Source organism: Pristiophorus japonicus, chromosome 9 (genome assembly GCF_044704955.1).
Source record: "Pristiophorus japonicus isolate sPriJap1 chromosome 9, sPriJap1.hap1, whole genome shotgun sequence".
Classification (NCBI taxonomy): Eukaryota; Metazoa; Chordata; class Chondrichthyes; family Pristiophoridae; genus Pristiophorus; species Pristiophorus japonicus.
In genome coordinates this window covers 169,046,107-169,071,326 of record NC_091985.1, presented here as the reverse complement: position 1 = coordinate 169,071,326, position 25,220 = coordinate 169,046,107, and the positions used below count along the sequence as shown (strand labels likewise).

General features: G+C 49.3%; 1 protein-coding gene across 1 annotated transcript in view; it reads right to left on the bottom strand.

The window, feature by feature from the left end:
- LOC139273966 (polyunsaturated fatty acid lipoxygenase ALOX15B-like) overlaps positions 1-7,862 on the bottom strand; it is a 112,615-nt gene extending 104,753 nt beyond the window's left edge. Inside the window, exons 1-3 of the mRNA XM_070891038.1 lie at positions 7,734-7,862; positions 2,124-2,304; positions 758-852 (exon numbers count right to left, since the gene is read on the bottom strand). Coding sequence (XP_070747139.1) covers positions 758-852; positions 2,124-2,304; positions 7,734-7,862 — 405 coding nt within the window. The remainder of the gene's footprint in view (positions 1-757; positions 853-2,123; positions 2,305-7,733) is intronic.
- Between the last annotated feature and the right edge of the window lie 17,358 nt (positions 7,863-25,220).

Below are 25,220 nucleotides of genomic sequence, written 5' to 3'. Positions count from 1 at the left end.
TGCTTTCACAGAGCCGACACAGGCATGATGGGCCGAATGGCCTCCTTCAGTGCTGTATCATTCTATGATTTTATGATGACCTCCAGGGATTAAAGGAAAGAGGTCAAGTGTATCTAACAATGAGTCAAACTTTTCTAGTATTTATTATTGAGAAACTCAGATGAAGGGTTGAGTCCCACAGTGCAGGGCACTAGCAAGGTTAACACAAAGCAGGATAGAGGAGCATATCAATAAAGAAATTGCGATTTGGTGACATCAAGCTTGGGTTGTGAAAGCCTGTAAATTGTAGATAGTAAGCATTTTCTTGTATTGTATATAGAGATGGTGTTGTTTGTGCCTCATTTCTTTTATCAACCTTGTTTTCAAATCCCTCCATTGCCTTGACCTTCCCTATCTTTGTAACATCCTCCAGCCCCACAACCTTCCAAGATATCTGCGCTTCTCTAATTCTGGCCTCTTGAGCATCCCTGATTTCCATCGGTCAACCATTGGCAGGTGTGCCTCCAGCTGCCAAGGCCCTAAGGTCTGTAATTCCCTTCCTAAACCTCTCCACCTCGCCACCTCTCTTTCCTCTTTTAAGACGCTCCTTAAATCCTCCCTCTTTGATCAAGCTTTTGGTCATCTGCCCTAATATCCCCTTATGTGGCTCAGTGTCAAGTGTTGCTTTGTAACACTCCTGTGAAGCATCTTGGGTCATTTTACTCTCTGAATGCTCTATATAAATACAAGTTGTAATTTTTTTTAAATATAAGGTTACCTGCCTGCTATTTACTGCAGCGTGCTGGCCAGAGCAGGTGAATATGGTCAGATACTTGGTGAGATCTGCTTTCGTACAGAATGATGATGGGATACCTGGAGAGAGAATATATAACATGTAACAGGAATTGACAGAACATGAATATACCATTCACCATGAACACTGCAACATTGTCAAAATGGTGCCAAAAATTCACTTGTCATAATTAAGATTATTCTACTCAATTGTCACATAATCCTAAATATTAGAAAGCATGGGTGGCTTTACTTGTAATTCTTTGTAGGAACATATGGGCTCAATTTTCCACATGGGTGATTTTTGGCGCAGTTGAAGAGGTACGTACGAATTTTAGTGGCCCAAGTGCGCCAAAAAAAAATCCAAATTTGGCCAGAATTATTTGAATTTGGAGCAGTGCAGATTGGCCTTAAGCTTTGTGGGTGGAGCTTAAGGCCTGTGCCAAAAAATGATGTTGCTAGGGTAATGAGGGACGCTCAGAAAGGCTGAGGTTAGAAACTGAAAAAGGGCTGAGGCTGGGCTGGAAACTGAAGCCGCTGCCTTCCCGGGCCGAAAGGACCCCGCATCGGTAAGGCAGTGGACCGGTGCGGGGTCCTGTCGGCTCGGTAATGCAGTGGGCCGGTGCGGGGTCCTGTCGGCCCGGGAAGGCAGTGGGCCAGTGCGGGGTCCTGTCGCCTCGATAAGGCAGTGGGCCGGTGCGGGGTCCTGTCGGCTCGGGAATGCAGTGGGCTGGTGCGGGGTCCTGTCGGCTCGGTAAGGCAGCGGGCCGGTGCGGGGTCCTGTCGGCTCGGTAAGGCAGTGGACCGGTGCGGGGTCCTGTCGGCTCGGTAAGGCAGTGGACCGGTGCGGGGTCCTATCTGCTCGGTAAGGCAGTGGGCCGGTGCGGGGTCCTGTCGGCTCGGTAAGGCAGCGGGTCGGTGCGGGGTCCTGTCGGCTCGGGAATGCAGTGGGCCGGTGCGGGGTCCTGTCGGCTCAGTAAGGCAGCGGGCCGGTGCGGGGTCCTGTCGGCTCGGGAATGCAGCGGGCCGGTGCGGGGTCCTGTCGGCTCGGGAATGCAGTGGGCCGGTGCGGGGTCCTGTTGGCCCGGGAAGGCAGCTGAAATGACCCACCACCCCACCTACCTGAATTGTCTTCAGCCTCCTGGTCTGCTCCCCCGCCCCTAGCCCTGGCCGAAGGGCTTGCCGTTGCATTCTCCCGTCCCCTAGTCCAGGTCGAGTGGTCTGCTCCCTCACGATCCCCACACCTAACTGCACCCGAAAGGCTTCCCCCCACACCCTCTCCCTCCCCCCACCTCTCTCTTCCTCCCCCCACCTCTCTCTTGCTGCCCCACTTCCCTCCCCTTCTCTCTTACCTTTCCTGCTGCTGCTGCTGTCCGGGCATCTGTTGCACTTAACCTGCGCCGATTTCTTTAACTTTCCGCAAGGGTTTTCTCTGGTGGCCGCATACGTTGGCCAAAGTAGAACTGGAGTAACTATTAGCTGGCCAAAGTTGCCTAAATGGCCAGAATTGACGTAGGTGGGTGGTAACGCATTCTTTTGAGCGAAAGAAAAAGTACCTAAAAAAAACGTAACTCAGTCAGTTACGCTGGTACAAATTGATTGGGGAATCTGGGGATTTTTAAGTGAGGCCAGAAAAAACAGCCTTCTCCAAGAAAAACGGTGCAAATACTGGGGAAAATTGAGTCCATAGACACAGAGATGCGTAGGTAGTCTGCTCCAAAGCCCATTGCAAGATTAGAACTTTTGCTTCTCCTCCTGTGGAAAATACCTGGAGTGACACTGTCATGTATCTCACATTACTGTATACAACTGTATCTTACCATGCTATACATGACTGTAACTGGATATGACCTGTAACAATAAACATACCTTACCACCAGGGGTGCACTTGCAGGAGACACTCCATACCTGTCCCATTGAGGTATAAAAAGGGAGGTCTCAGGCAAGTGTAGCACTGGAGAGCTGTAAATTAAAGGTGCAGGTCCTGAGTGACCTTGACATCATCAAGTGTTTCGTATAAGTCAGTACATTCGAGTCAGGACTTAACAGTGGTGACGAGTTACGGGATCACAGAATCCACAGAATGGCTACCAACAGCTCAGATGAGAAATACAATGCTGGAGACAATTGGGATGACTTTATAGAAAGGCTCCAGCAAAGCTTTGTGACCAAAGGCTGGCTGGGCGATGATAAGGCAGACAAGAGAAGAGCCCATCTCTTGACCAGCTGTGGCTCGAAAACATACGCTTTAATTAAAGACCTGCTGGCACCCGAGAAACCAGCAAGCAAGTTGTTTGAGGAGTTGAGCACACTGGTGAGAGACCACCTGAAGCCAGTGAGCAGCCTACACATGGGCAGACACAGGTTCTACAACTACAGACGCTGTGTGGGTAAAAGCATATCCGACTTCATGGCGGAACTTCGGAGGCTGGCTAGTTTAGGTGAGTTCTCCAATGAACTAAGGAGAGAAGTACTGAGAGACTTTTTTATTGAAGGAATAGGCCACGCAGGCATAGAGACTAAGAACGAGGCAGCAGCTCTGGTCGCACAGACGTTCTTGTCAGGCGAAGAAGAAACAAGGCTGATCTATATTTCGGGTACGACAACCATCGAGGCATCGGAACAAGGGGTTCACATTGTGAAACAAACCGCTACCCCAACACAGACAAAGGCAGGAGAGCAGGCCTTCAACAGCAGACAGTGGCGCCAGAAGCCATTAAAATCAAGGGCCACATGAATGGCCGATCACACCTCATCAACCCACAATGCGAGCAATCAACAACAGATTGAGAGAAGCTCAAGGGAGATCAGCCAGGCGCAGCTCATCCTTCGGAAACAATGGAAACGGTCTGTGTTGGAGATGTGGGGGAAGGCACTCAACCAGGGTGTGTCGATTTCAGCATGCCGTTTGCAGAAACTGCAATGAGACAGGGCATCTGGCGCGCATGTGCAGAAAAACAGCAGCTTGGCTGGTATACGAATCGGAAGGGTAGGAAAGCGGACCAGAAGACGGTTGGAACAGTGCACGGGACGCCGAGGTACAGCGGGTTAACACGATCAATGTCCACTGTTCTTACACCAAGACGCCTCCAATTATGATGAGGGTTCTACTCAATGGGATACCCGTCAACATGGAACTGGACACGGGGGCTGTCATGTATTCAACCAGCATTGTAACCCATGTATAATCTGACCTAAGTTGTACACCGTGAGAACACTGACCACTAGGTGGGAGACACTCCTAACCTGGACCTTCAGGTATAAAAGGGAAAGCTCCACCCACCTTCATCACTTGAGTGCTAAGGAATAAAGGACAGGTCACAGACTGACCTTCTCTCAAGCATGGGCCTCGTGTGCATTTATACTGTGTAGTAAGGACGTATCAATGGCGACAAGAAACTTGGATTTTAACCACGCGAGCATGGCCACTAGCAGAACAGACGAGAGGTACTGTGTTAAGGAATGGTTGGGACAGAGATTCAACATTGTTAAAACAGCACGCAGTTCTCCAGGCAGACAAGGGCAGTCAGGCATGCCCCAACATGTAGTCGAACCCAGAGGGGGAGTTCAACAGAGACAATGGCAAGCTGAACAGCAATTCACGCCATTGCAAGGGACAATGTGGCCAGTAATGGGGCCATCAACACCTGTTAATGGTGCACTCAAGGACAATAACAGGGGCAGTCAGGGACGATCGACTGGCAAGGGACCTTTGGTTTCAAACCGCAACTCATGCTGGAGGCATGGAGGCATACATTCAGCCAGAGTTTGCAGAGATGAGCAAAACACCTGCAGAAATTGCAGAAATGAACACTGGGGGAAATCGCTGGAAGCTGAAGTTCAGCGAGTTCATGTGGAGCACGTATACAGTTCATACACCAGGACGCCACCGATAATGATGAAAGTGCTCCTCAATGGCATCCCAGTATCAATGGAGTTAGACACGGGTGCCAGCCAGTCCCTGATGGGTATCAAACAGTTCGAAAAGTTGTGGGCATCCAAGGCCAGGAGCCCAAAATTATCGCCGATTGACGCACAGCTACGGACTTACACAAAGCAGATCATTCCGGTGCTAGGCAGCGCCACGGTAGTCGTGACCCACAAAGATTCGGAGAACAGGTTGCCACTCTGGATTGTCCCAGGGGACGGTCCCGCACTACTGGGGAGGAGTTGGCTTGCTGTCATGAACTGGAAATGGGGCGATTTCAATGCAATTTCCTCTGTGGAGCGAGTATCATGCTCACAGGTCCTGGACAAATTTGACTCATTATTTCAACCCGGCATTGGCACTTTCATGGGGGCCAAGGTAGTGATTCACATAAAACGGGACGCCAGGCCAGTACACCACAAGGCCAGAGCGGTGCCGTACATGATGCGGGAAAAGATAGAAGGTGAATTAGACCACCTGTTGAGGGAAGGCATTGTTGTAGGAGGTAGGCACCTTTAGAATATACCAGAACACTAGGCATTAGGCACCTGCTAGATATATCTAACCGCATATAAGTTTAAAGTGGCCACACATAAAATGGCTGCCCAGGCATGATGGGAAATCAGGTAGTCAAGCTGTGAACTGTTGAATGACCGAGCAATAACCCTGTGAGGCCCACTATCGGAATGCCTTGGATGCAGGATAAGAATAATGAGGAGAGAACCCATCTCCCGTAAACAAGGCCATAAACCAATTAATTCCCCAGGAAGAAAGAGATAAGAAGGGAACCCATCTCCTGTAAACAAGGTTATAAACCAATTATTTCTCCAAGAAGAAAGAAATAGGGAGAGAACCTATCTCCTGTAGTAAAGTCATCAATCAGCCCAAGCTGACAATAACCGAACATATGGTTCCTGAGACACCAGGGGAATTCTATTGGGTTAAAAGAACCTATATGTAATCTATAATCATTGTGATTGGCTTGTGTCCAGCCGTAATGGGCTGTGTAACTGTAGTAAACTGTTTGTAACTGTTGTGAAACATATAAAAGTGCATGTAACCCTTTGTTCTGCGGAGAGAAGCCTGGACTCAGTCTTGTGATTTCCTCCCCGCTAGCGTTAATAAAGGCCGCGACGGCGTTGGAACCGACTCTGAGTGTTGAGTGATTCTTCTGAGAAAACACTAACGCTAACAACATCATCTCGCCAGTCGAATTCAGCCCGATTGTGCCGGTGCTCAAGGCGGATGGGCCGGTCAGGATATGTGGTGATTACAAGGCCACCATCAATCGGGTGTCACTCCAAGACCAGTACCCGCTACAGAGAGCGGAGGACCTCTTTGCGACGCTATCCGGTGGCAAACCTTTTTCAAAATTGGACCTGACCTCAGCTTACATGACCCAGGAGCTGGCGAGTGAATCGAAGAAGCTGACCACCATCACGACACACAAGGGGTTGTTTGAGTACAACAGATGTCCATTCAGGATTCGCTCGGCCGCCGCGATCTTCCAACGAAACATGGAAAGCCTCCTCAAGTCGATTCCAGGGACGGTGGTTTTTCAGGACGACATCCTCATTACGGGTTACGATACTGAAGAACACCTCCACAACCTGGACGAGGTGCTACGCAGACTGGACCGGGTAGGTCTGCGACTGAAAAAGGCGAAGTGCGTCTTCCTAGCTCCAGAGGTAGAATTCCTGGGGATGAGGGTAGCAGCAGACTACGCTGCAGGGCCCAAATGGCTCGCAGGCACTGTGGTTGCGAAAGAGGGAAATAGGATTCTGGTAGTTAAACTTACCAATGGACAAATCTGCCGCAAACATGTGGATCAAACAAAAAGGAGGTTCAGCAACCCCATAGATGAAGCAGAGGAAGAACATGATATAGAGTTGACTCCATCACAGGTGACCGAACACCGGAACCAAAGAGAGGAGAGCCCAGTCACTGGCAAGTCCGGACAGGCCTGAGGCACTGCAAACAGCAGGCACCCAGGCCAGCACCCAACAACCGGAGCCCCAACTCAGGCGCTCTACAAGGGAGCGGAAACCACCAGAGAGACTCAACCTGTGATCCCAATAAGACTTTGCGGGGGGAGGTGATGTCATGTATTCAACCAGCATTGTAACCCATGTATAATCTGACCTAAGTTGTACACCGTGAGAACACTGATCACTAGGTGGGAGACACTCCTAACCTGGACCTTCAGGTATAAAAGGGAAAGCTCCACCCACCTTCAACACTTGAGTGCTAAGGAATAAAGGACAGGTCACAGACTGACCTTCTCTCAAGCATGGGCCTCATGTGCATTTATACTGTGTAGTAAGGACGTATCAGGGGCCAGTCAATCCCTCATGAGTGTTCAACAATTTGAACAGCTGTGGCCACACAAAAGCAACAGACCAAACCTCACAAAGATTGACACCAAACTAAGGACCTGTACCAAAAAAATTGTCCCAGTCCTTGGCAGCGCCATGCTCTCGGTCACACACAAAGAGGAATGTGAATTGACTTTCCCTGTGGATTGTCCCCGGGGATCTCCCAGCCCTGTTGGGGAGAAGCTGGCTAGCAGAACTTAATTGAAAATGGGATGATGTTCACGCCATGTCGTCAGAGGAACAGACCTCCTGCTCAACAGTTCTAAGCCGTTTTGAACATCTCTTTCAGCCAGGTGTGGGCACCTTCAAAGGGGCTAAAGTTAGAATCTATATCACACAGAATGCCAGACCAGTCCATCACAAGGCCAGAGCGGTGCCTTATGTGATGAGGGAAAAGATTGAAAACGAACTGGACCGGCTTTGCGGGAAGGCATAATTTCTCCTGTGGAATTCAGCGACTGGGCAAGCCCCATCGTCCCCGTCATGAAGCCTGATGAATCCGTGCGAATCTGTGGGGATTACAAGTCTACCATAAACAGAGTCTCCCTACAGGACCAATACCCGCTGCCCAGAGCGGAGGACCTATTTGCCACGTTGGCTGGAGGAAACCTTTTCTCGAAACTTGAGCTCACATCTGCGTATATGACGCAAGAACTGACCGAAGAGTCGAAGCTACTCACCACCATCAACACACATCGAGGCCTTTTTGTGTACAATCGATATCCGTTTGGCATCAGTTCGGCAGCTGCTATATTCCAGCGCAACATGGAGAGTCTGCTCAAGTCCATCCCGGGGACGGTTGTGTTTCAAGATGACATACTCATCACGGGCAGGGACACCGACTCTCATCTCCACAATCTTGAGGAAGTACTAAGTTGATTGGGTCGTGTAGGCCGAAAAGTTAAGAAATCCAAGTGTCTGTTTCTCGTGCCTGAGGTTGAATTTTTGGGCAGAAGGATTGCCACTGATGGAATCTGCCCAACCGGATCCAAAACTAAAGCGATTCGCCTGGCACCCAGGCCCCGGAATGTCTCGGAATTGCGCGCCTTTCTCGGGCTTCTCAATTACTTTGGAAACTTTATGCAGAACTTGAGCACGCTGCTGGAGCCTCTTCATGTGCTACTCAGAAAGGGGTGCGATTGGTTTTGGGGGGACGCCCAAGAACGCGCCTTCAATAAGGCACGCAACCTTCTATGTTCCAACAGTGTTCTAGCCTTTTTTGACCCAGGTAAAAAGTTAGTCCTTACGTGTGATGCGTCAGCGTACAGGGTCGGGTGCGTTTTACAGCACGTCAATGATGCGGGTAAATTGCGGCCCGTTGCTTATGCCTCCAGGTCATTTTTGCGGGCAGAGCGCGGGTACGGTATGGTTGAGAAGGAGGCGCTCGCGTGCGTATACGGTGTCAAAAAGATGCACCAATACCTTTTCGGGGCCAAGTTTGCGTTAGAAACCGACCACAAACCCCTCACATCCCTACTATCCGAGTGCAAGGCAATCAATGCCAACGCCTCAGCGCGCATTCAGCGGTAGGCACGCATGCTGGCGGCTTACGACTACACGATAAGGCACAGACCAGGCACAGACAACTGTGTCAACGCGCTTATCAGGCTACCCCTGGCGACCACAGAAGGGTCCGATGAACAGGACTGTGAGATGGTCATGGCAATCAATGCCTTTGAATCCACAGGTTCGCCCATGACAGCTCGCCAAATCAGAGCCTGGACGACCAGCGACCCCACGTTATCTCTAGTAAAAAGATGTGTTTTAACCGGTGACTGGGCAGAGGCTCGCGATGCCTGCTCTGAGGAGGTCAAACCCTTCCATAGGCGCATGCATGAACTCTCACTACAGGCAGACTGCCTCATGTGGGGCAGCCGAGTAGTTATGCCCTTACGAGGCAGGGAGGCGTTTGTCCGGGAGCTCCATCACGAGCACCCGGGAATCGTCCTTATGAAGGCCATAGCCAGATCCCACGTCTGGTGGCCTGGTATTGACGTGGACTTGGAGCTCTGCGTCTGTCGGTGCACCATTTGTGCCCAACTCAGTAATGCCCCCAGGGAGGCCCCCCTAAGCCCCTGGCCCTGGCCCACCAAACCGTGGTTGCGGGTGCATGTAGACTATGCGGGCCCATTCATGGGCAAAATGTTCCTCGTAATCGTTGATGCATTTTCAAAATAGATCGAGTGCACCATTTTAAACTCGAGCACCACCTCCACCACTGTGGAGAGCCTTAGAACCATGTTTGTAATGCATGGCATTCCTGACATGTTGGTCAGTGATAATGGTCTGTGCTTCACCAGCACAGAATTTCATGATTTTATAGTTGACCACGGTATAAATCACGGTATAAGACGGCACCTTTCAAGCCGGCCTCCAATGGCCAGGCGGAGCGAGTAGTGCAGATCATTAAACAAGGCATGCTCAGAATCTAAGGTCCCACGCTGCAGAGCCGCGACTGCTGCTGGCATACAGATCTCGTCCGCATTCGTTGACTGGGGTTCCCCCCTCGCAACTATTGATGAAACAAACCTTAAAGACCAGGCTCTCGTTAATCCTCATGACCAAAATTTGAGGGGTCCCAAATGGCTTACAGGGACAGTAACAGACAAAGAGGGAAACAGGCTACTGATTGTACAAATGGACAATGGCCAAACCTGCCGGAGGCATGTAGACCAAGTAAAAAGGAGATTCACTGATAACACTGAAGAACCAGAGGCAGACTACAATGTGGAACTCACACCACACCTGGTGGACAGACAGGTGGAACAACCTGAGGAAAGGGCAGTCTCAACAGACAGCCCAGGCAAGATACCAGCAATCACACCGAATGAAAAACAGGCACCAAGGCAAACAACTGAACCACAACTAAGACGCTCCACGCGAGAGTGCAGACCACCTGAGAGACTGAACCTATAAAGGCAATAAGACCTTGGGGGAGGGTGATGTCATGTATCTCACATTACTGTATATAACTATATCTTACCATGCTATACATTACTGTAACTGGATATGACCTGTAACAATAAGCATACCTTACCACCAGGGGTGCACTTGCAGGAGACACTCCATACCTGTCCCACTGAGGTATATAAAGGGAGGTCTCAGGCAAGTGCAGCACTGGAGAGCTGGAATTAAAGGTGCAGGTCCTGAGTGACCTTGACTTCAGCATGTGTCTCGTATAAGTCAGTGCATTCGAGTCAGGATTAAACAGACATAATACAAATATGACGTAGTATTTGAAACATGCAGTGAGGTACATCATCATCCACAGCACCAGAGAGTTTTAGGGGGAGAAATTCGCCTTGTTTGCGCCTTCTTTGCCTTGTTTGCGTTATCTCCCCCTAGGGCGGTTCTGGGGCACAAACTATTCCTCGCCGGGGGCGGGGGGGAGGGGAGCAGTGCTACCACCTCCCCCAAAATGACGAGGGAGTTAATGGAGGCGCAAACTGGCAGCGTCCCGCTCGTACCGATAGCACCCCAGGCCTCAGCGCCATGCACAGCGACCCGTTTTTGCCCCGCAGTGGAAATTGGGTAGCCATGGGCGATGTCAGCGCCAGCCTCGTGGGTCATGAACCAGGCCGCATTCCGCTCGTGGGGCGCAAAGTAAAGGAGAAGTCCGCGCCGACATTTTTTTTCCACGCCCGAATTACTGGTCTGGCCGCTCGTTGTGTATTTCGGGGGGTCCGTGCGGCGATTGTGCAGCCCGGCACCCCGCTTTCTGTGCCAGGCTGCAGCCACGGCATCTTGGATCCCCAGTGGCGTAGTGCAGGCCGCTCACCCCACTGCAGAGCTCACAGCGGTTCCTCCCCTTTAACGGAAGGGGAGGGCCCTGTGATCGAGTCTGCGCTATGCAGAGAGGTCGTATAACACTGGAAAATTCACTCGCTTACCGGCCCGGTCCCGCCCCCGACATTGAGCTCCACTTCCTCTTGGGGGCGATAACCCCAATTTCGCAACCGGGGCAGTTACCACCTCCAAACGGGGCGATACCAAATTTCGCCCCCTGCTCCAGCACTCATTGGATCAGTGTATAGCACATCATCAGGCATTGCTTCATTAACATGGGACTGCAGATCTTGTGAGCAGTGGAGTCTGTGTGGGAAAGCTGCCCAATTATATAGAGACAATGGTTTTAATTCATTCTCAGGATGTGGGCATCGCTGACATGGTTGGCATTTACTACCCATCCCTAGTTTCCCTTGAGAAGGCGGCGGTGCTACAAAAAATAATCAAAAAGGCTAATGGAATGCTAGCCTTTATATTAAGATCACTCCTCATAACTTGACCTTTGGAATCCGGGTATCATTCTAGTAAACCTACGCTGCACTCCCTCCAAGGCCAGTATATCCTCCCTAAGATATGGTGCCCAGAACTGCTCACAATGCTCCAGGTGTGGTCTAACCAGGGCTTTTTACAGCTGCAGCATAACTTCTACCCCCTTGTATTCTAGTCCTCTCGATATAAAGGCCAGCATCCCATTAGCTTTTTTGATTATTTTCTGAACCTGTCCATAACATTTTAATGCTCTATGTACATGGACCCCAAGTCTCGTTGGACCTCCACTGTTTCAAGTTTTTCACTATTCAGAAAGTATTCTGGTCTATCCTTTTTTGGTCCAATGTGGATGACCTCACAATTGCCTGCATTGAAATCAATTTCCCAACGTTTTTCCCATTCACTTACTCTGTTACAGTTGGACCTCTCTAGTGCCGTATCCTTGGGACCTGAGCGGTGCCGGACCAGACAATTATTCGAGCCATGGGAGGTCAACTGGTGGCAACGCTGCTGACAACGACCCGGACATGTTCCGTGCATGCGTTAGGCAGAAGCCTACTGCGCAGCATTTAGTCGCCCAGAATCACTCTGTTTTTTTCAAATTCTCATGCTCAGCTTCAGCGCCTCTGTCAGCCGTCTGCCCTTCCCTTCCCTTCCCTTCCCTGCCCTTCCCTGCCCTTCCCTTCCCTTGCCCAGCCCGCTTACCTCAATGAACACCAACACCTCAAAAAACCACATCCATATACACAAAAAAAACTAGAGATCGGAGATAAAGTGAAGGATAAAGTCAAGGAGAGACACCGACCCTTATCCATGATCCTACTCCCGGTGCCAGTCCGTGTGTAAGCCGCGAGCAGAGCCTGACTGGTGGAAGCGGCAGCCTCCTCGCACCAAGACTGGGGGAAGGGAAAGTGCCGGCTCAGCCCGGCGCTGCAGCTGCAGCCTTCAGACCATGTGCACCCGCCGCCAATCAGGCAAGGAGAGGCGGCCTCACATAAGTTCCCGAAGAGGAGGTCTGTAAATTATATATTACCTCAATGGACGCCACCCACGCCGCGACTGATGCCGGACCAGGGATGTTTCTGGACTGGAGAGTTACAACCTGTAACATCTCCTTGTAATGAGATGCTAACATCTACACTGCTTACAATGCCGCCTGTCTTTGTGTCATCAGCAAACTTGGATATGTGGCTCTCTATCCCGTCGTCTATGTCATTAATAAATACAGTGAATAGACAGTGAATACAGTGAGGCTTCAACACAGATCCCTGCAGGGTGCCACTGGTCACATCCTATACCCCCTGTATTCAGCACTGTTCCCCCTATAGCCCTCTGATCCCATTGTGCCTGCTCTATATATCCCTCTTTTCCCCAGTGAGTCTTCTCTATATATCCCTCTTTTCCCCAGTGAGTCTTCTCTATATATCCTACTGTTCCTCGTGTGTCCCCTCTATATATCCCAATGTTCCCCAGTGTTTCCCATCGATATATCCGTCTTTTCCCCATGTGTCCCCTCTGTATATATATGTAAACCTGTATATACCTTGTACAGTCACCAGAGGGCTCATCCCCTGGTGTCCCAAAGGATCCCATAATCCCTTAAGAGCACAGGTACTTAAGGAGGCCTCACAGGCTGGAGAGGCACTCTGGAGACCTGCAGTAAAAGACTAAGGTCACACTTTGCTTTGAGCTCACAGTGTCTGGTCAGACTCTTTCTTCTTGCATAACAACTGGCGATTAGATACAGATAACAAACCCAACAATGCAGAGAATAGTGGGCATCCTGGAGAAATTCTCAGAGGGAGATGATTGGTAAACCTTCGTGGAGCGACTCGACCAATACTTCATGGCCAACGAGCTGGAAGGAGAAGCGAACGCTGCCAAACGAAGGGCGATTCTCCTCACCGTCTGCGGAGCACCAATGTATGGCCTCATGAAAAATCTGCTTGCTCCAGCAAAACCCACAGAGAGATCGTACGATGATTTGTGCACACTGGTCTGGGAGCATCTGAACCCGAAGGAAAGCGTCCTGATGGCGAGGTACCGGTTCTATTCCTACAAATGGTCTAAAGGCCAGGAAGTGACGAGTTATATCGCCCAGCTAAGACGCCTTTCAGGACATTGCAAATTTGAAGGACATTTGGAGCATATGCTCAGAAACTTATTCGTACTTGGCATTGGCCACGAAACCATACTTCGCAAACTTTTGAATGTGGAGACCCCAACCTTGAGTAAGGCCATAGCGATAGCCCAGGCGTTCATTGCCACCAGTGACAATACTAAGCAAATCTCTCAGCACAAGTACTGTGAACAAAGTGATGTTGCTTTCAAATCGCAACGTACAGGGCAGGCCCCACATGCCTGCAGCTGCACGTCTGCAGATGTCTCAGAGTTCACCATCAAGGGTGATGAATGCAAGGCCAATAACACCTTGTTGGCACTGCGGGGGTGATCATTGTTTCCATTCATGCCACTTCAAAGGGTACATTTGCAAGGGCTGTGGAACAATGGGACACCTCCAACGTATGTGCAGGCGAGCTGCAAATCCTGTTAATCCTGCAGAGGAGGACAGATCCATGGCGGATCATGACGAACCAGAGCCTCAGACTGATGAGGCAGAGGTATATGAGGTGCACATATTCACCACAACATGTCCCCCGATAATGCTGAAGGTTGAACTAAATGGACTCCTGGTGTCAATGGAACTGGACACAGGCACGAGCCAGTCAATTATGAGCAAAAAGACTTTCAAAAAATTGTGGTGCAGCAAGGCCTCAAGGCCAGTCTTGACTCCAATTCACATAAAACTGAGAACTTAGACAAAGGAACCGATTCCCGTAAATGGCAGTGCTACTGTAAAAGTCTCCTACGATGGAGCGGTGCACAGCTACCACTCTGGGTGGTACCGGGCGATGGTCCCACGCTGCTCGGCAGGAGCTGGCTGGGAAAGATGCTGGAACTGGGACAACGTCCGAGCACTATTGTCCATTGACGACACTTCCTGTGCCCAGGTCTTAAACAAGTTCCCTTTGCTGTTTGAACCAGGCATTGGGAAGTTCCAAGGAACAAAAGTGCAGATCCACCTAATTCCGGGGACGCGACCCATCCATCACAAGGCGAGAGCAGTACCGTACATGATGGGAGAAAGGGTAGAGATCGAGCTAGACCGGCTGCAAAGAAAGGGCATCATTTCGTTGATCAAATTCAACGAGTGGACCAGTCCGACAGTTCCTGTCCTCAAGGGAGACGGCATCGTCAGAATCTGTGGCGATTACAAAGTAACTATCAATCGTTTCTCCCTGCAGGACCAATACCCACTACCAAAGGCTGACGACATTTTTGCTACGCTGGCAGGAGGAAAGACATTCACAAAGCTGGACTTGACCTTGGCCTACATGACGCAGGAGCTGGAGGAATCATCGAAGGCCCTCACCTGCATCAACACACACAAAGGTCTCTTCATTTATAACAGATGCCCGTTTGGAATTCGATCAGTGGTGGCGATATTCCAGAGAAACAGGGAAAGCTTACTGAAGTCGGTCTCGCGTACAGTGGTCTTCCAGGACGACATCTTGGTTACAGGTCGGGACACAAGCGGGCACCTGCAGAACCTGGAGGAGGTTCTTAGTCGACTCAATCGCGTGGGGCTCAGGTTAAAACGCTCAAAGTGCGTTTTCCTGGTGCCTGAAGTGGAGTTCCTGGGGAGAAGAATCGCAGCGGACGGCATCAGGCCCACCGATTCGAAGACGGAGGCAATCAAGAACGCACCGAGACCACAGAACGTGAAGGAGTTGCGGTCGTTTCTAGGACTCCTGAACTATTTTGGTAACTTCTTATTGGGTCTCAGCACACTGTTAGAACCACTGCACATCTTACTGCTTAAAGGAGACGAATGGGTATGGGGCAAAAGCCAAGAAAACGCCTTTGTAAAAGCTAGAAAATTGTTATGTTCAAACAAATTGCTTGTGTTGTATGATCCATGTAAGCGTTTGCTACTAGCATGTGATGCGTCGTCGTATAGCGTCGGGTGTGTATTGCAACAAGCTAATGATTTTGGGAAATTGCAACCAGTTGCTTATGCATCCAGGAGTCTATCTACGACTGAGAGAGCCTACAGCATGATTGAAAAAGAAGCGTTAGCGTGTGTCTATGGGGTAAAGAAAATGCATCAATATCTGTTTGAGCTAAAATTTGAATTGGAAACTGACCATAAGCCACTGATATTCCTGTTTTTCAAGATTAAGGGGATAAATACTAACGCATCGGCCCGCATCAGATGGACGCTCACGTTGTCCGCATACAACTGCGCCATCCACCACAGGCCAGGCACAGAAAACTGTGCCGATGCTCTCAGTAGGCTTCCACTGCCCACCACGGGGGTGGAAATGGCGCAGCCCGCAGATTTAGTCATAGTTATGGAAGCATTTGAGAGTGAGTAATCACCCGTCACAGCCCGACAGATTAGAACCTGGACGAGCCAGGACCCTTTACTGTCCCTTGTTAAAAACTGTGTGCTTCACGGGAACTGATCCAGTGTCCCAGTGGAAATGCAGAAAGTGATAAAGCCGTTCCAGCGGCGCAAAGATGAAATGTCTATACAGGCAGACTGCCTTCTGTGAGACAATCAAGTAGTGGTCCCCAAGAAGGGCAGAGACACCTTCATCAATGACCTCCACAGTACCCACCCAGGCATCGTAATGATGAAAGCGATAGCCAGATCCCATGTGTGGTGGCCCGGTATCAATGTGGACTTAGAGTCTTACATGCACTGATGTAACACATGCTTGCAGTTAAGTAATGCACCCAGGGAGGCGCCACTAAGTTTATGGTGTTGGCCCTCCAAACCGTGGTCTCGGGTCCATGTCGATTATGCAGGCCCGTTCTTTGGTAAAATGTTCCTTGTGATTGTAGATGCGTACTCTAAATGGATTGGATGTGAGATAATGTCGGCAAGCATGTCCGCCGCCACCACTGAAAGGCTGCGGGCCATGTTTGCCACGCACGGACTATCCGATGTTCTTGTGAGCAACAACGGGCCATGTTTTACCAGTGCCGAGTTCAAAGAATTCATGACCTGCAACGGGATCAAACATGTCACATCTGCCCCGTTCAAACCAGCATCCAATGGTCAGGCAGAGAGAGCAGTGCAAACCATCAAGCAAGGCTTGACGAGGGTAACTGAAAGCTCACTGCAGACTTGCCTGTCCAGAGTCCTGCTTAGTAACCGCATGAGACCTCACTCGCTCACTGGGATTCCACCTGCTGAACTGCTCATGAAAAGGGCATTTAAGACAAGGCTCTCGTTAGTTCACCCTGATCTACATGAACAGATAGCGAACAAAGTACATGTCATGATAGCACGAATGTGTCACGCGAAATTGAAATGAATTATCCTGTATTAGCATGTTTATCCTGTGAATCAATTATCCTGTGACTAGCACGTTTAGTGAGTTGGCCAACCACAGGTAAAGGGTACACAGCCAGATAGGGGATGGGTGAGCAACAGGAAGAGCAGTGGAAGGAAGGTAGTGCAGGGGTCCCCTGTGGTCATCCCCCTGAAAAACAGATACACCGCTTTGAGTACTGTTGAGGGGGATGACTCATCAGGGGAGAGCAGCAGCAGCCAAGTTCATGGTGCCGTGGGTGGCTCTGCTGCACAGGAAAAAGAGTGCAAGAGCTATGGTGGTAGGGAATTCTATTGTAAGGGGAATAGATAGACGTTGCTGCGGCGGCAACCGAGACTCCAGGATGGTATGTTGCCTCCCTGGTGCAAGGGTCAAGGATGTCTCAGAGCGGGTGCAGGACATTTTGAAAATGGAGGGTGAACAGCCAGTTGTGGTGCATAGAGGTACCGATATAGGTAAAAAACGGGATGAGGTCTTACAAGACGAATTTAAGGAGCTAGGAGCTAAATTAAAAAGTAGGACCTCAAAAGTAGTAATCTCAGGATTGCTACCAGTGCCACGTGCTAGTCAGAGTAGGAATCGCAGGATAGCTCAGATGAATAGGTGGCTTGAGGAGTGGTGCAGAAGGGAGGGATTCAAATTCCTGGGACATTGGAACCGGTTCTGGGGGAGGTGGACGAGTGTAAACCGGACGGTCTGCACCTGGGCAGGACCGGAACCAATCTCCTAGGGGGAGTGTTTGCTAGATTGCTGTTGGGGAGGAGTTAAACTAATATGGCAGGGGGGTGGGAACCTATGGAGACAGAGGGAAGTAAATGGGGACTGAAGCAAGAGATAGAAAGAAGAAAAGTAAAAGTGGAGGGCAGAGAAACCCAAGGCAAAAAGCAAAAGGGGCCAAATTACAGTAAAATTCCAAAGGGACAAAGTGTGTTCAAAAGACAAGCCTGAAGGCTCTGTGCCTCAATGCGAGGAGTATTTGGAATAAGGTGGACGACTTAACTGCGCAGATAGCAGTTAATGGATATGATGTAATTGGCATCACGGAGACATGGCTCCAGGGTGACCAAGGCTTGGAACTCAACATCCAGGGGTATTCAACATTTAGGAAGGATAGACAGAAAGGAAAAGGAGGCGGGGTGGCATTGCTGGTTAAAGAGGAAATTAATGCAATAGTAAGGAACGACGTTAGCTTGGATGATGTGGAATCGCTATGGGTGGAGCTGCGGAATACCAAAGGGCAGAAAACGCTAGTGGGAGTTGTGTACAGACCATCAAACAGTAGTAATGAGGTTGGGGACAGCATCAAACAAGAAATTAGGGATCCGTGCAATAAAGGTACAGCAGTTATCATGGATGACTTTAATCTACATATAGATTGGGCTAACCAAACTGATAGCAATGTGGTGAAGGATTTCCTGGAGTGTATTAGGGATGGTTTTCTGGACCAATATGTCGAGGAACCAACTAGAGGGCTGGCCATCCTGGACTGGGTAATGTGTAATGAGAAAGGACTAATTAGCAATCTTGTTGTGCGAGGCCCCTTGGAGAAGAGTGACCATAATATGGTAGAATTCTTTATTAAGATGGAGAGTGACACAGTTAATTCAGAGACAAGGGTCCTGAACTTAAGGAAAGGTAACTTCGATGGTATGAGACATGAATTGGCTAGAATACACTGGCGAATGATACTTAAAGGGTTGACGGAGGATAGGCAATGGCAAACATTTAAAGATCACATGGATGAACTTCATTCATTCCTGTCTGGAGTAAAAATAAAACGGGTAAGATGGTTCAACCGTGGCTAACAAGGGAAATTAAGCATAATGTTAAATCCAAGGAAGAGGCATATAAATTGGCCGGAAAAAGCAGCAAATCTGAGGAGTGGGAGTAATTTAGAATTCAGCAGAGGAGGACATAGGGTTTAATTAGGAGGGGGAAAATAGAGTATGAGAGGAAGCTTGCTGGGAACATTAAAAACTGACTGCAAAAGCTTCTATAGATATGTGAAGAGAAAAAGATTAGTGAAGACAAACGTAGGTCAGATTCAGGTGAATTTATAATGGGGAACAAAGAAATGGCAGACCAGTTGAACAAATACTTTGGTGCTGTCTTCACGAAGGAAGATACAAACAACCTTCCGGAAGTACTAGGGGACCGAGGGTCTAGTGAGAAGCATATCCTTGTTAGGCTTTTATTGTGTTAGGGAAATTGATGGGATCGAAGGCTGATAAATCCCCAGGGCCTGATAGTCTGCATCCCAGAGTACTTAAGGAAGTGACCCTAGAAATAGTGGATGCATTGGTGATCATTTTCCAACAGTCTATCAACTCTGGATCAGTTCCTATGGACTGGAGGGTAGCTAATGTAACACCATTTTTTATAAAAGGAGGGAGAGAGCAAACGGATAATTATAGACCGGTTAGCCTGACATCAGTAGTGGGAAAATGTTGGAATCAATTATTAAAGATGAAATAACAGCGCATTTGGAAAGTAGTGACAGGATTGGTCCAAGTCAGCATGGATTTATGAAAGGGAAATCATGCTTGACAAATCTTCTGGAATTTTTCGTGGATGTAACTAATAGAGTGGACAAGAGAGAACCAGTGGATGTGGTGTATTTTGACTTTCGAAAGGCTTTTGACAAGGTCCCACACAAGAGATTGGTGTGCAATATTAAAACGCATGGTATTGGTTGGTATTGGTATAGAGAACTGGTTGGCAGACAGGAAGCAGAGAGTCGGGATAAACGGGTCCTTTTCAGAATGGCAGGCAGTGACTAGTGGGTTGCCGCAGGGCTCAGTGCTGGGACCCCAGCTATTTACAATATACATCAATGATTTAGATGAAGGAATTGAGTGTAATATCTCCAAGTTTGCAGCTGACACTAAACTGGGTGGCGGGGTGAGCTTTGAGGAGGACGCTAAGAGGCTGCAGGGTGATTTGGACAGGTTAGGTGAGTGCGCAAATGCATGGCAGATGCAGTATAATGTGGATAAACGTGAGGTTATCCACTTTGGGGGCAAAAACACGAAGGCAGAATATTATCTGAATGGTGGCAGGTCCGGAAAAAGGGAGGTGCAACGAGACCTGGGTGTCATGGTATATCAGTCATGAAAGTTGGCATACACGTACAGCAGGCGGTGAAGAAGGCAAATGGTATGTTGGCCTCCATAGCGAGGGATTTGAGTATAGCAGCAGGGAGGTCTTACTGCAGTTGTACAGGGCGTTGGTGCGGCTTCACCTGGAATATTGTGTTCAGTTTTGAATGGTGGTGCAGGCTCGAAGGGCCGAATAGCCTACTCCTGCACCTATTTTCTATGTTTCTATGTCATTGAAGGTTGGCATGCAGGTGCAGTAGGTGGTGAAGAAGGCAAATAGCATGTTGGCCTTCATAGCTAGGGGATTTGAGTAGAGGAGCAGGGAGGTCACACTGCGGTTGTCCAGGGCTTTGGTGAGGCCTCACCTGAAATATTGTGTTCAGTTTTGGTCTCCTAATCTGACGAAGGACATTCTTGCTATTGAGTGAGTGCAGCGAAGGTTCACCAGACTGATTCCAGGGATGGCAGGACTGACATATGAGGAGAGACTGGATCGACTGGGCCTGTATTCACTGGAGTTTAGAAGGATGAGAGGAGATCTCATAGAAACATATAAAATTCTGACGGGACTGCACAGGTTAGATGCAGGAAGAATGTTCCCGATGTTGGGGAAGTTCAGAACCAGGGGACATAGTCGAAGGAGAAGGGGTAAGCCATTTAGGACTGAGATGAGGAGAAACTTCTTCACTCAGAGAGTTGTTAACCTGTGGAATTCCCTACCGCAGAGAGTTGTTGATGCCAGTTCATTGGATATGTTCAAGGGGGAGTTGGATATGGCCCTTACGGCTAAAGTGATCAAGGGGTATGGAGAGAAAGCAGGAAAGGGGTACTGCGGTGAATAATCAGCCATGATCTTATTGAATGGTGGTGCAGGCTCGTAGGGCCGAATGGCCTACTCCTGCACCTATTTTCTATGTTTCTATGTATTGAATTATGGACAAGGTCCCAAGTGGCTTCCCGGCACTGTCGTGGCCAAAGAGGAGAGCAGGGTGTTTCGGGTCAAACTTTCAAATGGACTCATTCACCGCAAACACGTGGACCAAATCAAACTCAGATTCACGGACGATACTGAGCAACCCACTTTGGACCCTACCTTCTTTGACCTCCCAACATACACACCAGTGGCAACCGACACCGCGGTTGGCCACGAAGTGGAACCCATCATCCACAGCAGCCCAGCAGGATTCACCATAGCAGGCAGCCCAGCAAAGCCAGCTGCACAGCAGCCCAACAAGGGCCCAACAGACGGTTCACCAATACCAACATCTGCACCGAGACGATCAGCCAGGGCATGAAGAGCCCCAGATCGTCTCACCTTGTAAATAGTTACACTGTTGACTTTGTGGGGGTGGGGGGGAGTGTTGTTATATATGTAAACCTGTATATACCTTGTACAGTCATCAGAGGGCTCATCCCCTGGAGTCCCAAGGGATCCCATAATCCCTTGGGAGCACAGGTACTTAAGGAAGACTCACAGGCTGGAGAGGCACTCTGGTGACCTGCAATAAAAGACGACGGTCACATTTTACTTTGAGCTCACAGTGTTCAGTCAGACTCTTCCTTCATACATGACACCCTCGATATATCCCTCTGTTCCCCAATGTGTCCCCTCTATAATCCCAATGCTCCCTGCTGTTTCCCCTCTAGATATCCCTCTGTTCCCCAATGTGTCTCCTCTATATATCGCTGTGTTCCACAGCATGTCCCCTCTACATATCCCTCTGTTCGCCAATGTGTCCTATCTATATATCCCAATGTTCCCCAGTGTTTCCCCTCTATATATCCCTCTGTTCCCCAGTGTGTCCCCTCTATATATCCCAATGTTCCCCAGTGTTCCCCTCTATATATCCCTCTATTCCCCGGTGTGTCCCCTCTATATATCCCAATGTTCCCCAATGTGTCCTCTCGATATATCCCAATGTTCCCCAATGTATACCCTATATATATCCCTCTATTCCCCAGTGTGTCCCTCTATATATCCCAATGTTCCCCAGTGTTCCCCTCTATATATCCCTCTATTCCCCGGTGTGTCCCCTCTATATATCCCAATGTTCCCCAATGTGTCCTATCTATATATCCCAATGTTCCCCAATGTGACCCCTCTATATATCCCTCTATTCCCCAGTGTGTCCCTCTATATATCCCAATGTTCCCCAGTGTTCCCCTCTATATATCCCTCTATTCCCCGGTGTGTCCCCTCTATATATCCCAATGTTCCCCAATGTGTCCTCTCGATATATCCCAATGTTCCCCAGTGTGTCCCCTGTATATATCCCTCTGTTCCCCGGTGTGTCCCCTCTATATATCCCTCTGTTCCCCAGTGTGTCCCCTCTATATATCCCTCTGTTCCCCAGTGTGTCCCCTCTATATATCCCACTGTTCCCCAATGTGTCCCCTCCATATATCCCAATGTTCCCCAGTGTGTCCCCTCTACATATCCCACTTTTCCCAGTGTGCCCCTCTATATATTCCAATGTTCCCCGGTGTCCCCCCTCTATATATCCCAATGTTCTCCGGTGTTTCCCCTCTATATATCCCAATGTTCCCCGGTGTTTCCCCTCTATATATCCCTCTGTTCCCCACTGTGTACCCTCTATATATCCCTCTGTTCCCCAGTGTGTCCCCTGTATATATCCCTCTGTTCCCCGGTGTGTCCCCTCTGTATATCCCTCTGTTCCCCAGTGTGTCCCCTCTATATATCCCTCTGTTCCCCAGTGTGTCCCCTCTATATATCCCACTGTTCCCCAATGTGTCCCCTCTATATATCCCAATGTTCCCCAGTGTTTCCCCTCTATATATCCCTCTATTCCCTAATGTGTGCTCTCTCTATATCCCACTGCCAATGTTCCCTCTAACTGTTTTTGTACTGAGCGGGTCATGAACTCCTTTGAGCGCAACCTTTTTTGTTCGTACGCAAATTTTACAACAAGAACTTTTACATCATCAACAGCACCCACTTAAAAGCATAGATATGGTAATGCCATCTTGCCATCCCACTGTCTCAAACCATGAGGCAATCAGACCAACTCTTAAAAATCATGAAATCAGTTGTGTTGGCTTATAAACATCATTAGTGGTTATATTTAACCTCGAACAGGCCACAACTCTTACACAAATTACATTCCACATGTCTCACTTTAGACTTTGCTCTGTCAGGTGTCCCATTAAAGTTAATCATAACGGGCTGTAACTCGTGGGGCACCGCGAGGATCAGTGCTTGGGCCCCGCTATTCACAATCTACATCAATGATTTGTATGAAGGGACCAAATGTAATACATCCAAGTTTGCTGATGATACAAAGCTAGGTGGAAATGTAAGTTGTGAGAAGGATGCAAAGAGGCTTCAAGGGAATAGAGTCAGGCTCAGTGAGTGGGCAAGAACATGGCAAATGGAACATAATGTGGAGAAATATGAAGTTATCCATTTTGGTAAGAAATATAGAAAAGCAGAGAATTTTTTAAATGGTGAGAGGCTGGCAAATGCTGGTGTTCAGAGGGGCCTGGGTGTCCGTGTACACGAATCACTGAAAGTTAAAATGCAGGTACAGCAAACAATTAGAAAAGCAAATGGTATCTTGGCCGTTGTTACAAGTTGATTTGAGTATAAGAGTAAAGGGGGCTGAAAATGCCCCCCACTGATAATGGGGCGCACCGACCGCATTTTTGTGTCCCTTACCGCCAATATGGATGCTGTGGTGTCAAGAGCGAAATTTTGCTTTTTCGGCGGCTAAACGGAATGGATGGTAATGACGGTGGTAACGGACTGGTTGCAACGGCGTGGCAGCGGAGCGGCAACTGGACTGTGAAATTCCGCTTCTAGCTAATTGATCATAACGATGCAGCTACTCCCCACCTTCTTAAAGGGCCTTGACTTCGGTCTGACTTGCTTCAGAGGAGATAGCTGCAGGGAGACCTGTGAGGAGGGCCAGCTGCTTCAGCGACACTGAGCTGGAAAGCCTGATTCAAGCTGTGGAGGGAAGGAGGCGGCTACACGGGTCATATAACGTTAACAGTTTGTTGGAGCATAACAAATTGCCTGCTCTATCAAAAGCCCTTTCCTGGCTGTCCCCCCAGACCCAATCGCGACCTTTGTGTAGGAGCACGTGTAGCGGCTCTAACAGCGTGCTCAATTTAGGAAGAAAGTTACCAAAATAGTTCAGAAACCCCAGGAACGAACGCAACTCCGTCGTGTTACGGGGTCTGGGTGCTCTCTGGATCACTTCTGTTTTGGACGCAGTAGGTTTGATCCCATCTGCTGCTACCATCCTCCCCAGGAATTCTACCTCTGGAGCTAAGAAGACGCACTTCACCTTATTCAGTCACAGCCCTACCCGGTCCAATCTGCGGAGCACCTCCTCCAGGTTGTGGAGGTGTTCTTCAGTATCGCGACCCGTGATGAGAATGTCGTCTTGAAAAACCACCGTCCTTGGAATCGACTTGAGAAGGCTTTCCATATTTCGCTGAAAGATCCGGCGGCCGAACGAATCCCGAACGGACATCTGAATATTCAAACAACCCCTTGTGTGCCGTGATGGTGGTCAGCTTCTTCGACTCACTCGCCAGCTCCTGGGTCATGTAAGCTGAGGTCAGGTCCAATTTTGAAAAAAGTTTACCATCAGATAGCGTCGCAAAGAGGTCCTCCGCTCTCGGTAGCGGGTACTTGTCTTGGAGTGACACCCGAATGATGGTGGCCTTGTAATCGCCACATATCCTGACCGACCCATCCGCCTTGAGCACCAGCACAATCGGGCTCGCCCAGTCACTGAATTCGACTGGCGAGATGATGCCTTCTCTCAACAGGCGGTCCAATTCGCATTCTATCTTTTCCCGCATCACGTACAGCACCGCTCTGGCCTTGTGGTGTACTGGCCTGGCGTCCGGGTTTATGTGAATCACTCCCTTGGCCCCCATGAAAGTGCCAATTCCGGGTTGAAATAATGAGTCAAATTTGTCCAGGACCTGTGAGCATGATACTCGCTCCACAGAAGAAAATGCATTGACATCGCCCCATTTCCAGTTCATGACAGCAAGCCAACTCCTCCCCAGAAGTGCAGGACCGTCCCCCGGGACAATCCAGAGTGGCAACCTGTTCTCCGAATCTTTGTGGGTCACGACTACCATGGCGCTGCCGAGCACCGAAATGATCTCCTTTGTAGATGTCCGTAGCTGTGCGTCAATCGGCAATAATTTTGGCCTCCTGGCCTGGGACACCCACAACCTTTTGAACTGTTTGATACTCATCAGGGACTGGCTGGCCCCCGTGTCTAGCTCCATTAATACTGGGATGCCATTGAGGAGCACTTTCATCATTATCGGTGGCGTCCTGGTATATGAACTGTATATGTGCTCCACATGAACTCGCTGAACT